This window comes from Littorina saxatilis, linkage group LG6 (genome assembly GCF_037325665.1).
Source record: "Littorina saxatilis isolate snail1 linkage group LG6, US_GU_Lsax_2.0, whole genome shotgun sequence".
NCBI lineage: Eukaryota > Metazoa > Mollusca > Gastropoda > Littorinimorpha > Littorinidae > Littorina > Littorina saxatilis.
In genome coordinates this window covers 5,526,603-5,544,278 of record NC_090250.1, presented here as the reverse complement: position 1 = coordinate 5,544,278, position 17,676 = coordinate 5,526,603, and the positions used below count along the sequence as shown (strand labels likewise).

Sequence of the window (17,676 nt, the reverse complement as noted above, 5' to 3'; positions counted from 1 at the left end):
GTCGGTGATGGTATACAGTGTGTGTGTGCGTGTGTGTGCTATCTTTAGTTTGTATCCCGGGCTCAACTGTCTCTGTCTGTGGCACACATGCACGCACGCACGCACTCACAAGCACACACGCGCATGTTTTTTTTCTCTCTCAAAACAAATTGTTATAACTGTGTGTAATGTGGTAAGGAAAGGGGAAAAGCACAGAATCAACACACCACACTGATAAAACAAAATATATATATAAAATATTTGTTTGAACTGACATGCACAGTGACACACACACTCGACTCGCGTGAAGAAATAGACGGCGGCAGGTTGCAGTAAACATGACACTAAAAGAAAAAGAATAGAATGTTATAACTGTGTGAAAGGAACAAGAACACAGAAAAAGGTCCTGTACAGATAACCATGGTTGGGATTAAATCAGTGAAGGGACCGGAAGTAACAACTGAAGTGAGGGAGCAGTTTGTAATTTAAACTCCATAAGGGAGAATGTATTATCGTAGTTCTAGTCTGCTTGAAAATATTAAAAGTGAGCCAGGGAATAGTTATAGTGTATGGACGAATTTTATTTTATTTTTGATTTTCTTAATATTAAATTGCGCAACAAAAATGTGCTAGGCAAACAAATCCATAAATAAATTTTTTTATTTAGTCTACAACAAAAAATGAAGTGGCACAAAGTACAAAGGGGAGGATGAAGATTAGAGATAGGCAGAGACAGTGGCTCCCGACAATACCACCAACATAAAGAAACAGCCCATTAACAAAATGATGCTTCTAAGAACTCACATTTTCTAAGATCTGCATAAAAACGCCTGTCCAGAATACAGTAAACACAGGCTTTGAGGGGGTGGGGTGGTGTGTGGTGGAGTGCTTATATTCCACCCCCCCCCCCCCCCCCTATAGCCTGTAATATTACTGTCCCATCCAACACAACCATGCACACGCAAACCCTTCAAAACAGAAGACAGTAATGTTGTTCAAGAAAAGAACACTTTACTTCAAAAATAAAATAGAACTTACACAAAAGTAGAAGCACAACTTTCTGGAATGTGAATGCAATGACAAAATTGGCAAAATCTTATGTGCTTAACTTTCATGGGAATGGTTTTGAAAAGTACCTTCCTTGATGTGTAAACCATCATGTAAATCCTCACAGACCTGTCCAGGCGTTTACATGGGATAAAAGCAAAATCCCACACAAATACCAAACTCTGCAGGCTGGATGCTTTTTGTGCTTAATCAGAATTTTTGTTACCAACACTGCGAAACTGATTCAAATTACACATGAACCAGGCAGGCGGCTGATTTGGGGTATGTGTCCAGGTTGAAGGAAGCTCCTATCGCATGTAACAGCCTGGACAGATCTGCCAGGGTGCACAGAGCAAGGGAAGCTCCTATCGCATGTAACAGCCTGGACAGATCTGCCAGGGTGCACAGAGCAAGGGAAGCTCCTATCGCATGTAACAGCCTGGACAGATCTGCCAGGATGCACAGAGCAAGGGAAGCTCCTATCGCATGTAACAGCCTGGACAGATCTGCCAGGATGCACAGAGCGAGGGAAGCTCCTATCGCATGTAACAGCCTGGACAGATCTGCCAGGATGCACAGAGCGAGGGAAGCTCCTATCGCATGTAACAGCCTGGACAGATCTGCCAGGATGCACAGAGCAAGGGAAGCTCCTATCGCATGTAACAGCCTGGACAGATCTGCCAGGATGCACAGAGCGAGGGAAGCTCCTATCGCATGTAACAGCCTGGACAGATCTGCCAGGGTGCACAGAGCAAGGGAAGCTCCTATCGCATGTAACAGCCTGGACAGATCTGCCAGGGTGCACAGAGCAAGGGACGCTCCTATCGCATGTAACAGCCTGGACAGATCTGCCAGGGTGCACAGAGCAAGGGAAGCTCCTATCGCATGTAACAGCCTGGACAGATCTGCCAGGATGCACAGAGCGAGGGAAGCTCCTATCGCATGTAACAGCCTGGACAGATCTGCCAGGGTGCACAGAGCAAGGGAAGCTCCTATCGCATGTAACAGCCTGGACAGATCTGCCAGGGTGCACAGAGCAAGGGACGCTCCTATCGCATGTAACAGCCTGGACAGATCTGCCAGGGTGCACAGAGCAAGGGAAGCTCCTATCGCATGTAACAGCCTGGACAGATCTGCCAGGGTGCACAGAGCAAGGGAAGCATATTGGTAGTGGAAGCTGATGAGAGGGATGCATGGACATGAGAATGAGTTGTGTGATGAGAGGGATGCATGGAATGAGAATGAGTTGTATGATGAGAGGGATGCATGGAATGAGAATGAGTTGTGTGATGAGAGGGATGCATGGAATGAGAATGAGTCGTGTGATCAGGAATGTGATTGGCATCTGAAAGGCTAAGCTCTGCACGTGGTGTAAAATTGACATTCAGAGGTGACATATTTCTTTCATATAAAACTGATATGTTATAAGTAAAAGACACATGCTGTAGAATATTAATATGTACATAAAGACACACATAAATTTGTTAAAAAGAAAACAAAACACCTAACCCTTTCTCAGATAACTAAAAGTTACACATGTTGTACTTGTAGGATAGAAATGATATGTACATACAAAAATATAATCTTGTAACAATTTTTTTTTCTCTTTCTCAGGTTAGCTTCATAAGTTACATACCATTTTCGAAGAGTTATCTGAGCACTGACACGTCAGAGAGCAGACATATCTTTTTGACCATAAATCAGACTTTGTGTTTACCAGAGATAAAAAGACAATGGAGAAACACATTTAAGCAGGCACACACACACATCAAGGAAATTAACACCTGATAAGTAATCGCCTAATTTCTGCATCTAAAGCAATTATCACTCACCAAAGCCAAAATAAACACACTTACTTCCCCAAAAATGAAGTATGGCTGCCTAAATGGCAGGAGAGTGTGTGTGTGTGTGTGATACAATCATTCACATAAAAACCCACTCGTACAAAACACAAGTGTACTAGAGAGCTGCAGCCAATCAACGCAGAAGACAACCAATTTGAATAAAAAGAAAAAGTTCAGAAATTGAGCTGTTGTTAAATGATCTGTTTGGACATAAAGTATCACCTGAGTCAAGGACCAAGAAGAAGAAACATGTGAAACACAGAAATACTGAGTAATCTGGAGCACGATTCTCACATGTTGACAATAGAAACACTGTAATCTGGTGCACGATTCTCACATGTTGACAATAGAAACACTGAGTAATATGGTGCACGATTCTCACATGTTGACAATAGAAACACTGAGTAATCTGGTGCACGATTCTCACATGTTGACAATAGAAACACTGAGTAATCTGGTGCACGATTCTCACATGTTGACAATAGAAACACTGAGTAATCTGGTGCACAATTCTCACATGTTGACAATAGAAACACTGAGTAATCTGGTGCATGATTCTCACATGTTGACAATAGAAACACTGAGTAATCTGGTGCACGATTCTCACATGTTGACAATAGAAACACTGAGTAATCTGGTGCACGATTCTCACATGTTGACAATAGAAACACTGAGTAATCTGGTGCACGATTCTCACATGTTGACAACAGAAATACTGAGTAATCTGGTGCACGATTCTCACATGTTGACAATAGGATTTCACAATGACTGCTGTATGTATGTTAATTGTTACTTTTGTTTGATGATTCATGATTTCTAGGTTTTTTACAAACTATTTTCAGTCGATGAAGTAGAATACAGAAGTATAAAACAGAGATAAAATACAAAAGTGATCAAACAAACAACAAACTGATCATGGCATGATGCAAGGGAGGTAATGACATTTTCTCCTCTGTCTAAGTTGGTAAAAAGAATGCCACGGCTCTGAGAGAGAGAGAGAGAGAGAGAGAGAGAGAGAGAGAGAGAGAGAGAGAGAGAGAGAGAGAGAGAGAGAGAGAGAGAGAGAGAGAGAGAGAGAGAGAGAGAGAGAGAGAAAAAACAGAATAACGTGAGTGATTTTTGATGAAAGCAAGATCCAGATCGCTGGGATAGCCTATTACTAATACGCAGGTATGAGATCCCAGGATTTTGCACAACCTGGTGGTTTTTTTTTTTTATCTCTTCATGACCAACATAACTGAAATAAATACACAATTAAACCAGATATAGAAGAACACAGAATAGAAAAGTAGGAGAAAAACATGAAAACAATGAAGTTTCATACAAAGGAATTGATGTAAAATCTAAACAAAGGTGCATGTGACTTATAACAAAAAGAAAAACCTCTTGTACCCCATTCACAATTGCCATGCATACACTGTTTATATAATTTGTTATGTTTCACGTCTTTCTTGCAAAAACACTTAAGCATGCATGCACTGTAAACTAAAGTAGTACAAGGGACTATGAGAACTTTATTATATACACTCATTAGCAAAGTAACTGCGATAAAGATGATAAAAATGAATTAAAACAATGACACACTCAACACTGAGATTTCTTTCTTGAACAAATTTTGTTCTAAGTACAAACATATACTAGGTCTTTTCTGTCTAATCATCCACGCAACATTCAGAATAAGAGAGCAAGAGAGGCAGTACAACAATAGGACAAGAATTGTAAATTGATATGTATGGCAGCTGCATCATATAACTTATAAGCCATACTTTGACCATTGTCCAAATTTAAACCATTTGTGCTTGCATGTAAAATCTGGTCTTACCTTTTAAAACACAGGTGCATATTTGCTGGAAAATGCTCACTCACAGCCACACATACGACGTTTTTGGTGATCATAAGACATATTAGATATTTGTTAATGCAATTGAGCTCTTGTTTGAGCGGCACTTGCTACTGGAAAATCATACAGTGGAACCACGCATTTAACACCTTTCTTTTAAGACCTGGGTCCTTGCTAACGCATCTAAATTCGCCTTCCTTTTAAAACTCACTTTTAAGACCTCCCGATGTAAGACTCTCTCCCTTTAGAAACCCTGTTTTCTCAGACTTTCTGTTCCTAAAGTGTGTAAATGTACCCCCCATTATAAGACTCCATCCTTTGTAAGACCCGATTTTATCAGACTTTTGGAGGTCTTAACAGGGGGGTCCCACTGTGTTCAATGCAAGTCAGCTTGCTTGAGTGTTGGCAGCACCTGGGTACTGGAAAACAACACTGTGTTCAATGCAAGTGAGCTTGAGTGTTGGCAGCACCTGGGTACTGGAAAACAACACTGCGACAATGCTATGAGGTGGAAGAGCGCGAGCTTATGAGGTAGGGCGGGGGTCCTTTCTGCGGGTCGTAGTGTGTGTTGACGTCAAGGTCCTCCATTTCCACAGCGTCTCGGTACTGCGTCAGCTCCTTAGAGATCTTGATACGCGTGTAGTTAGCCGCCAGGCATATAAGGAAGATTATCTGCACACACACATTGAGGCTTTAACCAACACTGACAATACACCAGACATCACGTGCGCCCATTTCTTACTTATTGCCAGCCTGAAGAAGTCAGTAACAGGCTGCTTAAAATATGATTAAGAATTTATCCAAACTGGTTTCTGTTGTGTTTTATTGCTTAAACCCACACTGATAATACACTATACATCACGTGCCACCATTTCTTACTTATTGCCAGCCTGAAGAAGTCAGTAACAGGCTGCTTAAAATTTGATTAAGAATTTATCCAAACTGGTTTCTGTCGTGTTTTATTGCTTAAACCAACACTGATAATACACTATACATCACGTGCCGTCATTTCTTACTTATTGCCATCCTGAAGAAGTCAGTGACAGGCAGCCAACAAATTGAACAATTTGATTAAGAATTTAGCCAAACTGGTTTCTGTTGTGTTTTATTGCTTAACCCAACACTGATAATAAACTATACATCACGTGCCGTCATTTCTTACTTATAGCCAGCCTGAAGAAGTCAGTAACAGGCTGCTTAAAATTTGATTAAGAATTTAGCCAATCTGGTTTCTGTTGTGTTTTATTGCTTAAACCAACACTGATAATACACTATACATCACGTGCCACCATTTCTTACTTATTGCCATCCTGAAAAAGTCAGTGACAGGCAGCCAACAATTTGATTAAGAATTTACCCAAACTGGTTTCTGTTGTGTTTTATTGCTTAACCCAACACTGATAATACACTATACATCACGTGCCGTCATTTCTTACTTATTGCCATCCTGAAGAAGTCAGTGACAGGCAGCCAACAATTTGATTAAGAATTTACCCAAACTGGTTTCTGTTGTGTTTTATTGCTTAAGGGGAGGTTCTAGTATAAAATATCACCAAAATCGCTTCAGTTGTGTTCCTATTTAGAATGGGAAATATTAATGGATTTCGGCTCAAATAAAGTCAAATGCATTGCTGACCCATATATTGTGTTAGTTAATATGTCACGACAACTGCCGTTGAGAAACAATTCAACGGAAAAACATACATTATCTAGAAACCGAAAATAGTGATGTTGGCGTTTCCTTGATAATTCTTCAAGGAGCGCACATTTTTTAAAGAAATTCAAAACATACAATAACATGTAATTGGACTACATTTTGTGGAATCAAAATTACGTTATTTTAATTAAAACGTTGATTTCATCATATTTACATATAACGGTTTTAACTGACAAGCTATATTTTCTTTGATTTTATCCCGACCCACAAACGCCTTCCACAAAGTGTAGTCCTATGAATACTAAAAAGCCATGCTACGTTTTGTTCCAGTCGGTTGAGAACATTTTGAGTTATCAAGGAAACGGCGAAGCAAGGTGCCGAAAACATCATTCTGAGAAAAAAAGGCTTCAAAGTTTAGATACTTTTTATTCTTGTTGAAATTCACAACATTTCATAAAGATCGGTGAAAAATTAGAAAATAACGTTTTATAACTGACAAAAGCTTGGTTTTCTTCTGAAAAGTACGTATTGAAACTCAGTTATGGACAACGGACCTACTCACAAAATTTCATAAAGATTGGTGAAAAAACGGGATTTAACGGTTTTTTAACTGCCAAAAATCAACTTTTTATTCTTGTTGAAATTCAGTTAGGGACAACCAACCTAACCACAACATTTCATAAAGATCGGTGAAAAATTAGAAAATAACGGTTTATAACGGGTTTTTAACTGCCAATAATTAACTTTTTCTTCTTGAAAAGTTTGTATTGGAGATCAGTTAGGGACAATGGTCCAATTTTGGTGTAAATCCGACGATTAGGGACTAAGAAACAAGGAGCAGAGTGTTTTTTGGCGGTTAAACTGTCATTTTAACGGTTTAATGATTTGGTGAAATTTCTTCCACCACAATACTATACAATGTTTTATCTACCCATTATTGCAAGAACCCCAAAATCACAACTGAAGCGATTTTGGTGATATTTTATACTAGAACCTCCCCTTAACCCAACACTGATAATACACTATACATCACGTGCCGTCATTTCTTACTTATTGCCATCCTGAAGAAGTCAGTGACAGGCAGCCAACAATTTGATTAAGAATTTACCCAAACTGGTTTCTGTTGTGTTTTATTGCTTAAACCAACACTGATAATACACTATACATCACGTGCTGTCATTTCTTACTTACAAGGTTGTCGCCACCAAAACTGAGACTGGTCTTTTTTGCACAGAATCAAATGACGACATTTATAACAAATGACGTCATTATCAAGATTGGTACATGACGTATTATTGTGCATAATTTCTTTGTGATCCGTTGTGTTTTCGTAAAGATACAGTATATTTAGTCATGTAAGCGAGAGACACTGGCCTAAAAAATGGCGGCAAAAAGCACATTTTCAGAGAAGGATTTTTGATCCTACATCAAAATAAGAACGGCACTTGGTAAAACGGCCGGTGACATACTTGAAGAGCTGAGAACTGTAAGCCCAGGCACAGCACCATCTCGCGCGACAGTTTTTCGGTGGGCAAAGCATTTCTCAACAGGGAAAACGTCTGTGGAAGATGCAAGGGGAAAAGTGAAGAAACCACCTGTAACCGACAATAAAATGGTGTCCCATGTGCAACGGTTAGTTGATGAAGATCCCCGAGTGAGCAGTCATTTTATCGCCGAAACACTGGACATTTCGTCGTCGTCTGTCTTGAGAATTTTAAAACACAAACTTGGATACACAAAGGTGTGCGCGCGATGGGTACCACATTTCCTCATTGAAGAGAACAAGAGGTGTAGGGTTACGTTTGCCCAACGGCTACTCAAGATATACGACGGATGTGATCAAAAACGCTTGGATGAGATCGTGACTGGAGACGAAACTTGGGTGTACTTCTTTGAGCCAAAAAGAAAAGCTCAAAACAAAGCATGGATAAAAAAAAGGTGCCAATGCCCCTCGGATCGTGCGAAAAAGTCGCTCCGGCAAGAAGGTTTTATACACAATATTTTATAACACAAAGGGCGTCATTTTTCAAAAACCACGCGAAAAAGGCAGAAGCATCACTGGGGTGTACTACAAGGAAAAAGTTCTTGCTGGCATCGTTCGTTACTACAAGAGAGCCAGACCAACTACAGGATTGAAAGGGATCAAATTACTTCATGATAACGCACCTGCTCACAAATCCAAGGTGGTGAAAGAGTACCTGGAGGAAGAAAACTTTGAAACTTTGCCACATCCTCCCTACTCTCCTGATCTTGCACCCTGTGACTTTTTTTTGTTTCCTCATCTGAAAAGACAATTGGCTGGGCGTCGATTTGACAGTCGACCAGCCCTTGGATCGGCTGTTTTCCAGTGTCTGAACCAGGTGCCAAAAAACGACTTCAAACGGTCATTTCTTGACTGGGTCCAACGACTTAAAGTGTGTGTAGCCGCTAAGGGAGAATACTTCGAGGGTTTGAAATAAAAAACAACTGCATCATCTAAAGATTTCCCGGTTTTTGAGACCAGTCTCAGTCTTGGTGACGACAACCTTGTATTGCCATCCTGAAGAAGTCTGTAACAGGCTGCTTAAAAGTTGATTGAGAATTTAGCCAAACTGGTTTCTGTTGTGTTTTATTGCTTAAACGAACACTGATAATACACTATACATCACGTGCCGTCATTTCTTACTTATTGCCATCCTGAAGAAGTCAGTGACAGGCAGCGAACAATTTGATTAAGAATTTAGCCAAACTGGTTTCTGTTGTGTTTTATTGCTTAAACCAACACTCACTGTTCTCATAGAGGAGTATTTTTCTTTCAACAACTCTGAAAATCTGACAAAGCCTTCAACAGGCCTAGATGCCTTTAAAGAAAGGAAGGTCTTACACCAGATCAGGTTCAACTGTTTCTGCAACCACACACACCCCCACCACCCCCCCCCCCCCCCTCCCATAAAAGCCTGAGTAGTAGAGAAAATAAAACAACAGATTCCTTGCACGAATCTGCTAAAAAGTAAATAAATGTATGTACTTACAAAATAAAACCCTACGCACCTCATGAGTGATTGCAAAGAATGTTATGGCATTTTTTAGTGGAATCTTAAACTGTTAGTGATTGAGATGTTATTTATGTTTTAAACCGCCTGACACTTCGAGGCAATTTCCTAGTTTTTATAAGGACATTAAAATCTGTGAGTCTTGAGTCTAGTTTATGCACCATCTATCACTGTAGGGAGTATTCATTCATTCATTTGACTTGCTTTAATAACAACCAAGCAGCTTTCTTGCCAACTGGAAGTGTCAGATGAATTAAGCAGAACAAAAATGAGACTGTTTGCAAAGGATGTATAATAATCACCAACTCACCATGCCTAAAAGAACGATGATGGCCGATGCAAAAGCCACGACGAATAACGGTCCTGCCTCAGTCACCTGTGAAAAACATGACAATGTAAAGCAATCAAAACAAGCTACATCTGATATTGTGTTAACAAGTCCTTTCTTTATTTCAACACTCCCTCCCTTTTAGGACCTGATTTTCTGAAAGTTTTGAAGGGAGGTAACCACTGAGTCAGTATCAAAATCAACTAACCCAAGGGAGGTAACCACCGAGTCAGTATCAAAATCAACTAACCCAAGGGAGGTAACCACTGAGTCAGTATCAAAATCAACTAACCCAAGGGAGGTAACCACTGAGTCAGTATCAAAATCAACTAACCCAAGGGAGGTAACCACTGAGTCAGTATCAAAATCAACTAACCCAAGGGAGGTAACCACTGAGTCAGTATCAAAATCAACTAACCCAAGGGAGGTAACCACTGAGTCAGTATCAAAATCAACTAAACCAAGGGAGGTAACCACTGAGTCAGTATCAAAATCAACTAACCCAAGGGAGGTAACCACTGAGTCAGTATCAAAATCAACTAACCCAAGGGAGGTAACCACTGAGTCAGTATCAAAATCAACTAACCCAAGGGAGGTAACAGCATTGAAGGGGGGGTTTTCCAGTGAGTCAGTATCAAAATCAACTAACTCAAGGGAGGTAACAGCATTGAAGGGAGGTTTCCACTGAGTCAGTATCAAAATCAACTAACCCAAGGGAGGTAACAGCATTGAAAGGGGGTTTCCACCGAGTCAGTATCGAAATAAACTAACCCAAGGGAGGTAACAGCATTGAAGGGGGGTTTCCACCGAGTCAGTATCGAAATCAACTAACCCAAGGGAGGTAACAGCATTGAAGGGGGGGTTTCCACCGAGTCAGTATCGAAATCAACTAACCCAAGGGAGGTAACAGCATTGAAGGGGGGTTTCCACCGAGTCAGTATCGAAATCAACTAACCCAAGGGAGGTAACAGCATTGAAGGGGGGTTTCCACCGAGTCAGTATCGAAATCAACTAACCCAAGGGAGGTAACAGCATTGAAGGGGGGTTTCCACCGAGTCAGTATCGAAATCAACTAACCCAAGGGAGGTAACAGCATTGAAGGGGGGTTTCCACCGAGTCAGTATCAAAATCAACTAACCCAAGGGAGGTAACAGCATTATCTCCAGACAAACAAATTACCCCTGTCTCCCTGCATTCATTGAACACACCATACCTCTAAAGTTGTGGATTTCATTCGTTTGCTTGTTGTCTTTTGCCAGAAGACACAGGAGACATTTCTCATTAACTAAATAAGTTTATTTTGAACTTAAGCGTTGTACATTCAGGGACATTTTTCATCTACTCTAATCTTAGCTCACAATTTTGAAAAACTTGATCTTTTTGGCAATAAAAGATACTTATGCTTACGCTTAGTTTTACGTTACCAACTTTCCCTAAGTTTTAGGCAGTCCAAGGTATCACCTTTCCCTACCATGAAAAATGTTTGCTAACTCTACCGAAGTGACAGCAAATTCATCTGCAAGTTGAAAGAAGTGTTGACGCCAATCCACTGTCCTGCAGGGATTGGTGTTGCTAATCCTAGTGTCAGTGTTACACATGCTACTGTTACAACTTACCCTGTTACACATGGTGCGGAGTTCACTGTGTTCGCACAGCCTGTCTGACCCAGAGTCAGGGTCCTGGCCTTCCGCTGACCGGTAGAATCCTGCACAGCCAACAGATCTACACGTTACAACAACAAACACAAATCACGCAGCCTGTCTGACCTAAGACTTGGATTCTGGCCTTCCGTTGACTGATAGAATCCTGCACACTCACAGCCAACAGATCTACACGTTACAACAACAAACACAAATCACGCAGCCTGTCTGACCTAAGACTTGGATTCTGGCCTTCCCCTGACCGGTAGAAACATGTACAGCAAACAGATCTACACGTTACAACAACAAACACAAATCACGCAACCTGTCTGACCTAAGACTTGGATTCTGGCCTTCCCCTGACCGGTAGAAACCTGTACAGCCAACAGATCTCCACACGTTACACCAACAAACACAAATCACACCAAAAAAATAACAAAATTGAAAAATACCAAATGTCATTGACAATGCAGGAACAAAAACTCAGACCCACCACAGAAATACAATCTCTGCTTATGGTAATGCTCACAGGCCACTGCTGCTGACTCCAAATGTATCTAGTGATTGAGTGGAAGAACATCCCAAGGGAAATAGTGCAAGCTGTGGATGTGACAAATGAGTAACTTTCCCCGTAAAGCCTGTCCTTAACTCTGTCCTTAACTCTGTCCTTAACTCGGTCCTTAAGGTAGTTCACTGGACCCGTTAAATATAATTTGGTTTCTCCCAAAAGTTGGTTATTGTTTAAGTTCGATCTGTCTGCTATGCATTCAGCATAAAAAAAATATAGGGTAGTGGGTTCGTTTCGGAGCTATGAGTCTCGGAAGACAGTGCCCGTTTTGAATTTTGGACCGAAAAATCGAAAAATGGGTATGTTTTGAAAACGGCCAATTACACAAACATCTGCATAGGAATAGTCATTTAAAAAATATCACCCAAAGCAGCAATGGGCAGGTAACGAAGTGCACTGGTAAACGAAAATGTTGCGCATACTCAAACTTTGTGACGTCACGTCTTTTGCCAGAGTTTATTTTAAATTTGTTCCTCATGTTGAGGTATTTTATTGCTGGTAGCCTGGAAATAAATTACGATTTGATGAGATGGGTTGTAAACGCAAGAGCGATCAAAACGGCATTAAAAAAACCAAAAAAACCCGACAGGTTGGTAGTGTTTTTAGGGGGGGTTCACTCCCTTGATTAACCCCACCCTTTGCACTATTACTGTCCAGTGTGCCTCAGAAAAATCACGATAATGTAAAGGGCTGTTGTCCGATCATTTGTCTCAGATATATGAGCCAACTAAATTATGTTTTTAACAAGAAGAGCAAACGCTCGATCGAGTCACTTTCGCAGTTCTGAATATTATATGAGGCATCAGATGGACAGGAAGAAATTGCTATTCACAACACAATGAGTCACGTTCACATAAAATTTGAGCCCGGTCACTTTTATAGTTTCCGAGAAAAGCCCAACGTTAAGTTGTGTGTTGCCAAACAGAAAAGGCTAGTTATCTCCCTTGTTTTTCTGATAACGTTCGTAAAAGGCTACAGATGTAAATACTTTGATGTAAAGAATAATCCTACAAAGTTTCAATCACATCCGATGAACTTTGTCAAAGATATAAAATGTCTAATTTTTCCTTTGACGCTGACCTGTGACCTTGAAAAAGGTCAAAGGTCAACGAAACCATCGTTAAAGTGTAGAGGTCATTGGAGGTCACGACTAAACAAAATATGAGCCCGATCGCTTTGCTAGTTTCCGAGAAAAGTCCAACGTTAAGGTGGTGTCTACGGCCGGCCGGCCGGCCGGCCGGCCGGACAGACTAACACTGACCGATTACATAGAGTCACTTTTTCTCAAGTGACTCAAAAACCAGTTACATATGACCTCTGTTGAAAGTCAAAGGTCACCGCAACTTTGAAAGGCCACAAGTCCGATTCAAATGTAATAAAAACGCCAATCAAAAGGTGGAGGTCACTTGTTTGATACAAGTGTAATAATAAAAATTAATAATCAAGGCTTGGTTTATAATTTTGCTTAATAGTGCGTACTGTTATTTGTTACGGTTTGAAGGCTGGGACTTTTTGAGGGTGGAATTAAAGCAATTTTTCGCCTTATGGGCCCCTTATGCCTCGAAGGACTTCAATTATTGTATTATCTGCGACGGGCGCTGTGGCGTGGTGGTAAGACGTCGGCCTCTTAATCGGAAGGTCGAGGGTTCGAATCCCGGCCGCGGCCGCCTGGTGGGTTAAGTGTGGAGATTTTTCCGATCTCCCAGGTCAACTTATGTGCAGACCTGCTAGTGGCTTATCCCCCTTCGTGTGTACACGCAAGCACAAGACCAAGTGCGCACGGAAAAGATCCTGTAATCCATGTCAGAGTTCGGTGGGTTATAGAAACACGAAAATACCCAGCATGCTTCCTAGCCCACGAACGAAGAAGAAGAAGAAGAAGAAGAAGTATTATCTGCTGCCAGCGTACAGTAGAAAGAGGGCTGCATACACAAGACACTTGTTCTTAATACTACTGGCTATTATTCTAGTTCAAACACCGGTTTTAACATGTGGTATTCTGATGCAATCACGCTGTGAGCATCACGGGTTGGGAGACACTCTCTTACCTGCTACCGGAGCTTCAATGTTAGCTTTGGTGATTATTACGATGTCACTGGCAAAGAGAACGGCTTTGTACCGATTTCATTAGATGCCCACGTGTTTTTGACCTCGTGGTTGGTAGGCGTGTCGCATTGTTTTTATTTCTGGCGGTGTCGTCATTTTCTGACGTCACCACACTTCCGCTGCCTGAAAAATGTGACGTTTGTTCTATTTACGTCATTCGAATGTTCGACGTGTTCTTCTTCTTCTTCTTCTTCTGCGTTCCCTGTTCGATGTGTTCGAATTCCCAGCCTGCCAGGAAAAAATGGCGACACAACTCAGTGGCTTCCCTTTGTGTATGAAGAGTAATATCCCTGTCTCCATTTGACCTGCCTTAACTCGGCAAAGTCGACTACGCCAAGTATACTTTGTGAAGCTGGCCGCATGAAGGTTTAGCACTGAATTTTTGGTAAAGAGACTTTGTTAAAAAAACCTTCGTGAAGTTGACTTCGGGCTCAATTATGGTTGGGATACTTGAGTGCAAAATTCAGTTTTGCCATTTTACATTTGTTGTTGTTATTGAAGGTTCAAAATAAGTTGTAGGGTCGAGTAGAAAGTGTAGGGTCAGCCGGGGTAATTGGAAACATCGAGTTTTGTCTTAGTCTTACCGAATCGCGTTAGGTTGAAGCAGTAGCTCATGTCGGTGAGTTCCTGAGCGGTGTGGCTGTAGATTTCACGTTCACAAATGCCGTATGTAGCGATGTATAGCAGGACAGGAATCATGGCGATACAGGAGATAGCAATCCATGCCATGCTCAAAATGTAGGAGATGAAGATGAACTGAAACCAGAAAAAAAACATGTTATTTAAAAAAAAAAAATGACACCTTGATTGCAACATTCACTCTGAAAAAGGACATGTATTTTCAAAATCATGTAATAAAAAGTTAAACTGCTGATGCATCGACAAATTATTACTATCTGGGATTGCAAAAAAAGAAAATGAAAAACGTGAAAAGGAAATAAAGCTGAAATATGAATCATCTTGCTTTACTTCTTCTTCGGCGTTCCAGGTTTGCTTTACAATGTTATAGGACAAGGTAACGCAAAACAGATGTTGTTTGTTGTTAGCACAACCATTTCAACGTAGGTACCACTATTGACTGACTAGGTTGAGTACTTAAAACAAAGAATATCTACACAACAAAAGTCCATAACAGTTAAGTTGACACCTGTACACACAAACATTAAATGTACAATGTTCATGTTATAGACACACTTACAAAACCAGCTGAAATTCTGCCTCCCATGATGCATTTGGCTCCGGAGTATATGTTCTGGCGTGTGGAGCCGGTTGCTAAGAAAGCGAAGACGAGGAGGAGGATGGTGAACACCCCCATCACCACCCCGATGACCACGAACATGATCTGAACAATCTCCAGCCTGAAACAGACAGTGACATGTTGTAATGCGTGAAGGGGTTCGAACCCACAACCTTCCGCTTGGGAGGCTGGCGTCATATCCACTAGGCCATTGCTCCCAGGCTATACACTGCTTTTAATAATAGTATCCGGTTGTTTTTAAGAGCATTCAAGCCAAAATTGTCAATTAATTGTTCGTATTATAAATTGTATACATGACGGGCGCAGTGGTAAGACGTCGGCCTCCTTATCGGGAGGTCGTGAGTTCGAATCCCGGTCGCTGCCGTCTGGTGGGTTAAGAGTGGAGATTTTTCCGATCTCCCAGGTCAACTTATGTGCAGACCTGCTTGTGACTTAACCCCCTTCGTGTGTACACGCAAGCACAAGACCAAGTGCGCACGGAAAAGATCCTGTAATCCATTTCAGAGTTCGGTGGGTTATAGAAACACGAAAATACCCAGCATGCCTCCCCCGAAATCGGCGTATGCTGCCTGAATGGCGGGGTAAAAACGGTCATACACATAAAAATCCACTTGTGCTAAAAACATGAGTGATCGTGGGAGTCTAAGCCCATGAACGAAGAAGAAGAAGAATTGTATACATGAAAATAATGTTACGTCTTAAGATGGTTAAAAAAAACCTTGAATCATATCATTATCAAGGGCAAAAAGAGTGATCAGATTAAATTTAAACTGGTGAGGATTGTGTTGTTGTGTAGGAATTCTTGGAACGCACCATGCCAGAGTGAAGCCAAAGAGTTGAACCAGAATTCCCTCAATGACGAGTGTCAGGGCACGGTACAAGGTCCCACAGAACACTGCCGCACCCACGATCACCATGATGAACGCCAGCAGCGAGCCGAACGGCGTCCGCCCGATGCACTCGAAAAACCCTGCTGCAATCACAAGATAACAGTTCCTGACTGACAGATTGTTTCACTTATTCTCATGGACTACAGCAAAAATGACATTTGAAAACAGTAGAGCTCTAACTTCTAAGTCTACATCATTGAATCATTGAATGACCTATTCTGTGATGCTGTGATGATTGTTTGTTTTATGGACTAAAGTCAAGACTATGAGTATGACTGTACATGTATGATAATTGATATGTCGAGCTACTGAAACTTTAGTGAAACTGAAAGAGAACTTAATGAGTAACTGAATCTTGCTTTAATTATGGCTTGTCAATAATATGAATTTTTCCCATTGTTTCTAGAGTTCTACAAGTTACAACCCTACACATTGTATGACCATTGACAGGATGCAGATCTCATTTATCTTTTTTTTTTATTACAAACTTGTACAACTCTAATTGAAAAAGAACTTATCGTGTTCTTGATTTGAACAGTCTTTCAGTCTTTACATACAAATGTTGATGTACAGCCGCTCTGAAAATCTACTAATTACATTTTGCTTGAATACAATAAATGATTGTTTTCTAACATTACATATATGGGATGGGCATATGAGTGAGTTAGTCTGACTCAGTGACTGAGGTGGTTAAAAAGTGAGAAAACGGGACAGAAGTTCTGTAAAAAGACAAAGAATTGGGAGACATTCTGATATGATATGTTGACAGACTGGTACTTAGTCTGTTGAGCCTTTGTCTGATCTTTTGATCAGTTGCTATCCTAGCTTAACTTTGAGCTAGGTAACCTACACGATCTTTTGACTGTGACATTCTGCTCTAAAGAATATAACCACGTAGACCAGCAGGAATAAAAGTTCACTTACCCATGACTAAATCAAAACACTCAACCAAGGCCCCTGAAAAGAAACGGTTAGAAGCAGTAGTCTGTTTACATGTTGTACAACTTAACCCAGTGTTTGTCTACAGTAGCTTCTTTCAAATGTACACTTCCGGCTTAGGGGGCGCTCCAAAAAGGGAGATAATTCTACAGGTGTTCTCAGGTGCAAAAGTTTAATTAAGTCAAGTGAGCGTCTGCTACCGTTGGCAAGCTGTCGGTTATTGGGTCAAAATACGTCTTTCTGTGTGTGAAACGGTTAAGATTGTTGTTTGAAAACGTGAATGCTACTCCTTTTCTTACAAACTTCGAACCCAAAACATTCTTTTTTAGTCAGGAATCACTAACGAAGTCTTTGTGTCCCAGCCATTGGCATAGGAGATAGCGCTGCAATCCAAGGGATGCAACCTTGAACAAACGATAATTTTGCCAAGATGTTATGAAAAGAGTTATTTCCCATCAACGTTGTGATGCTTACTAATACCGGAGTTACCTCCCTTAGGCCACGAAGAAGGCTATTTTGAGCCCTCGGTCGGCACTCGGCATCTGATG

At 40.9% G+C, this 17,676-nt stretch overlaps 1 protein-coding gene across 2 annotated transcripts; it reads right to left on the bottom strand.

Annotated features, from left to right (window-relative positions):
• Window positions 1-968: 968 nt before the first annotated feature.
• On the bottom strand, window positions 969-17,347 carry LOC138968353 (proteolipid protein DM beta-like). Of its 2 annotated transcripts, XR_011456151.1 has the most exons (8): window positions 17,114-17,347; window positions 16,113-16,272; window positions 15,240-15,399; window positions 14,626-14,797; window positions 11,344-11,432; window positions 9,710-9,775; window positions 2,150-5,382; window positions 969-1,351 (listed from the first exon to the last, which is right to left on the bottom strand). XR_011456151.1 is itself a non-coding variant. In XM_070340907.1 (7 exons), exons 1-7 carry the CDS (start codon window positions 17,115-17,117, stop codon window positions 5,212-5,214), a joined length of 822 nt encoding a protein of 273 aa, XP_070197008.1. In that variant the 5' UTR covers window positions 17,118-17,347; the 3' UTR covers window positions 969-5,211. The 2 variants fall into 2 exon arrangements, 1 of the variants encoding a protein (XP_070197008.1); XM_070340907.1 differs by having other exon boundaries at window positions 969-5,382.
• Window positions 17,348-17,676: the final 329 nt, after the last annotated feature.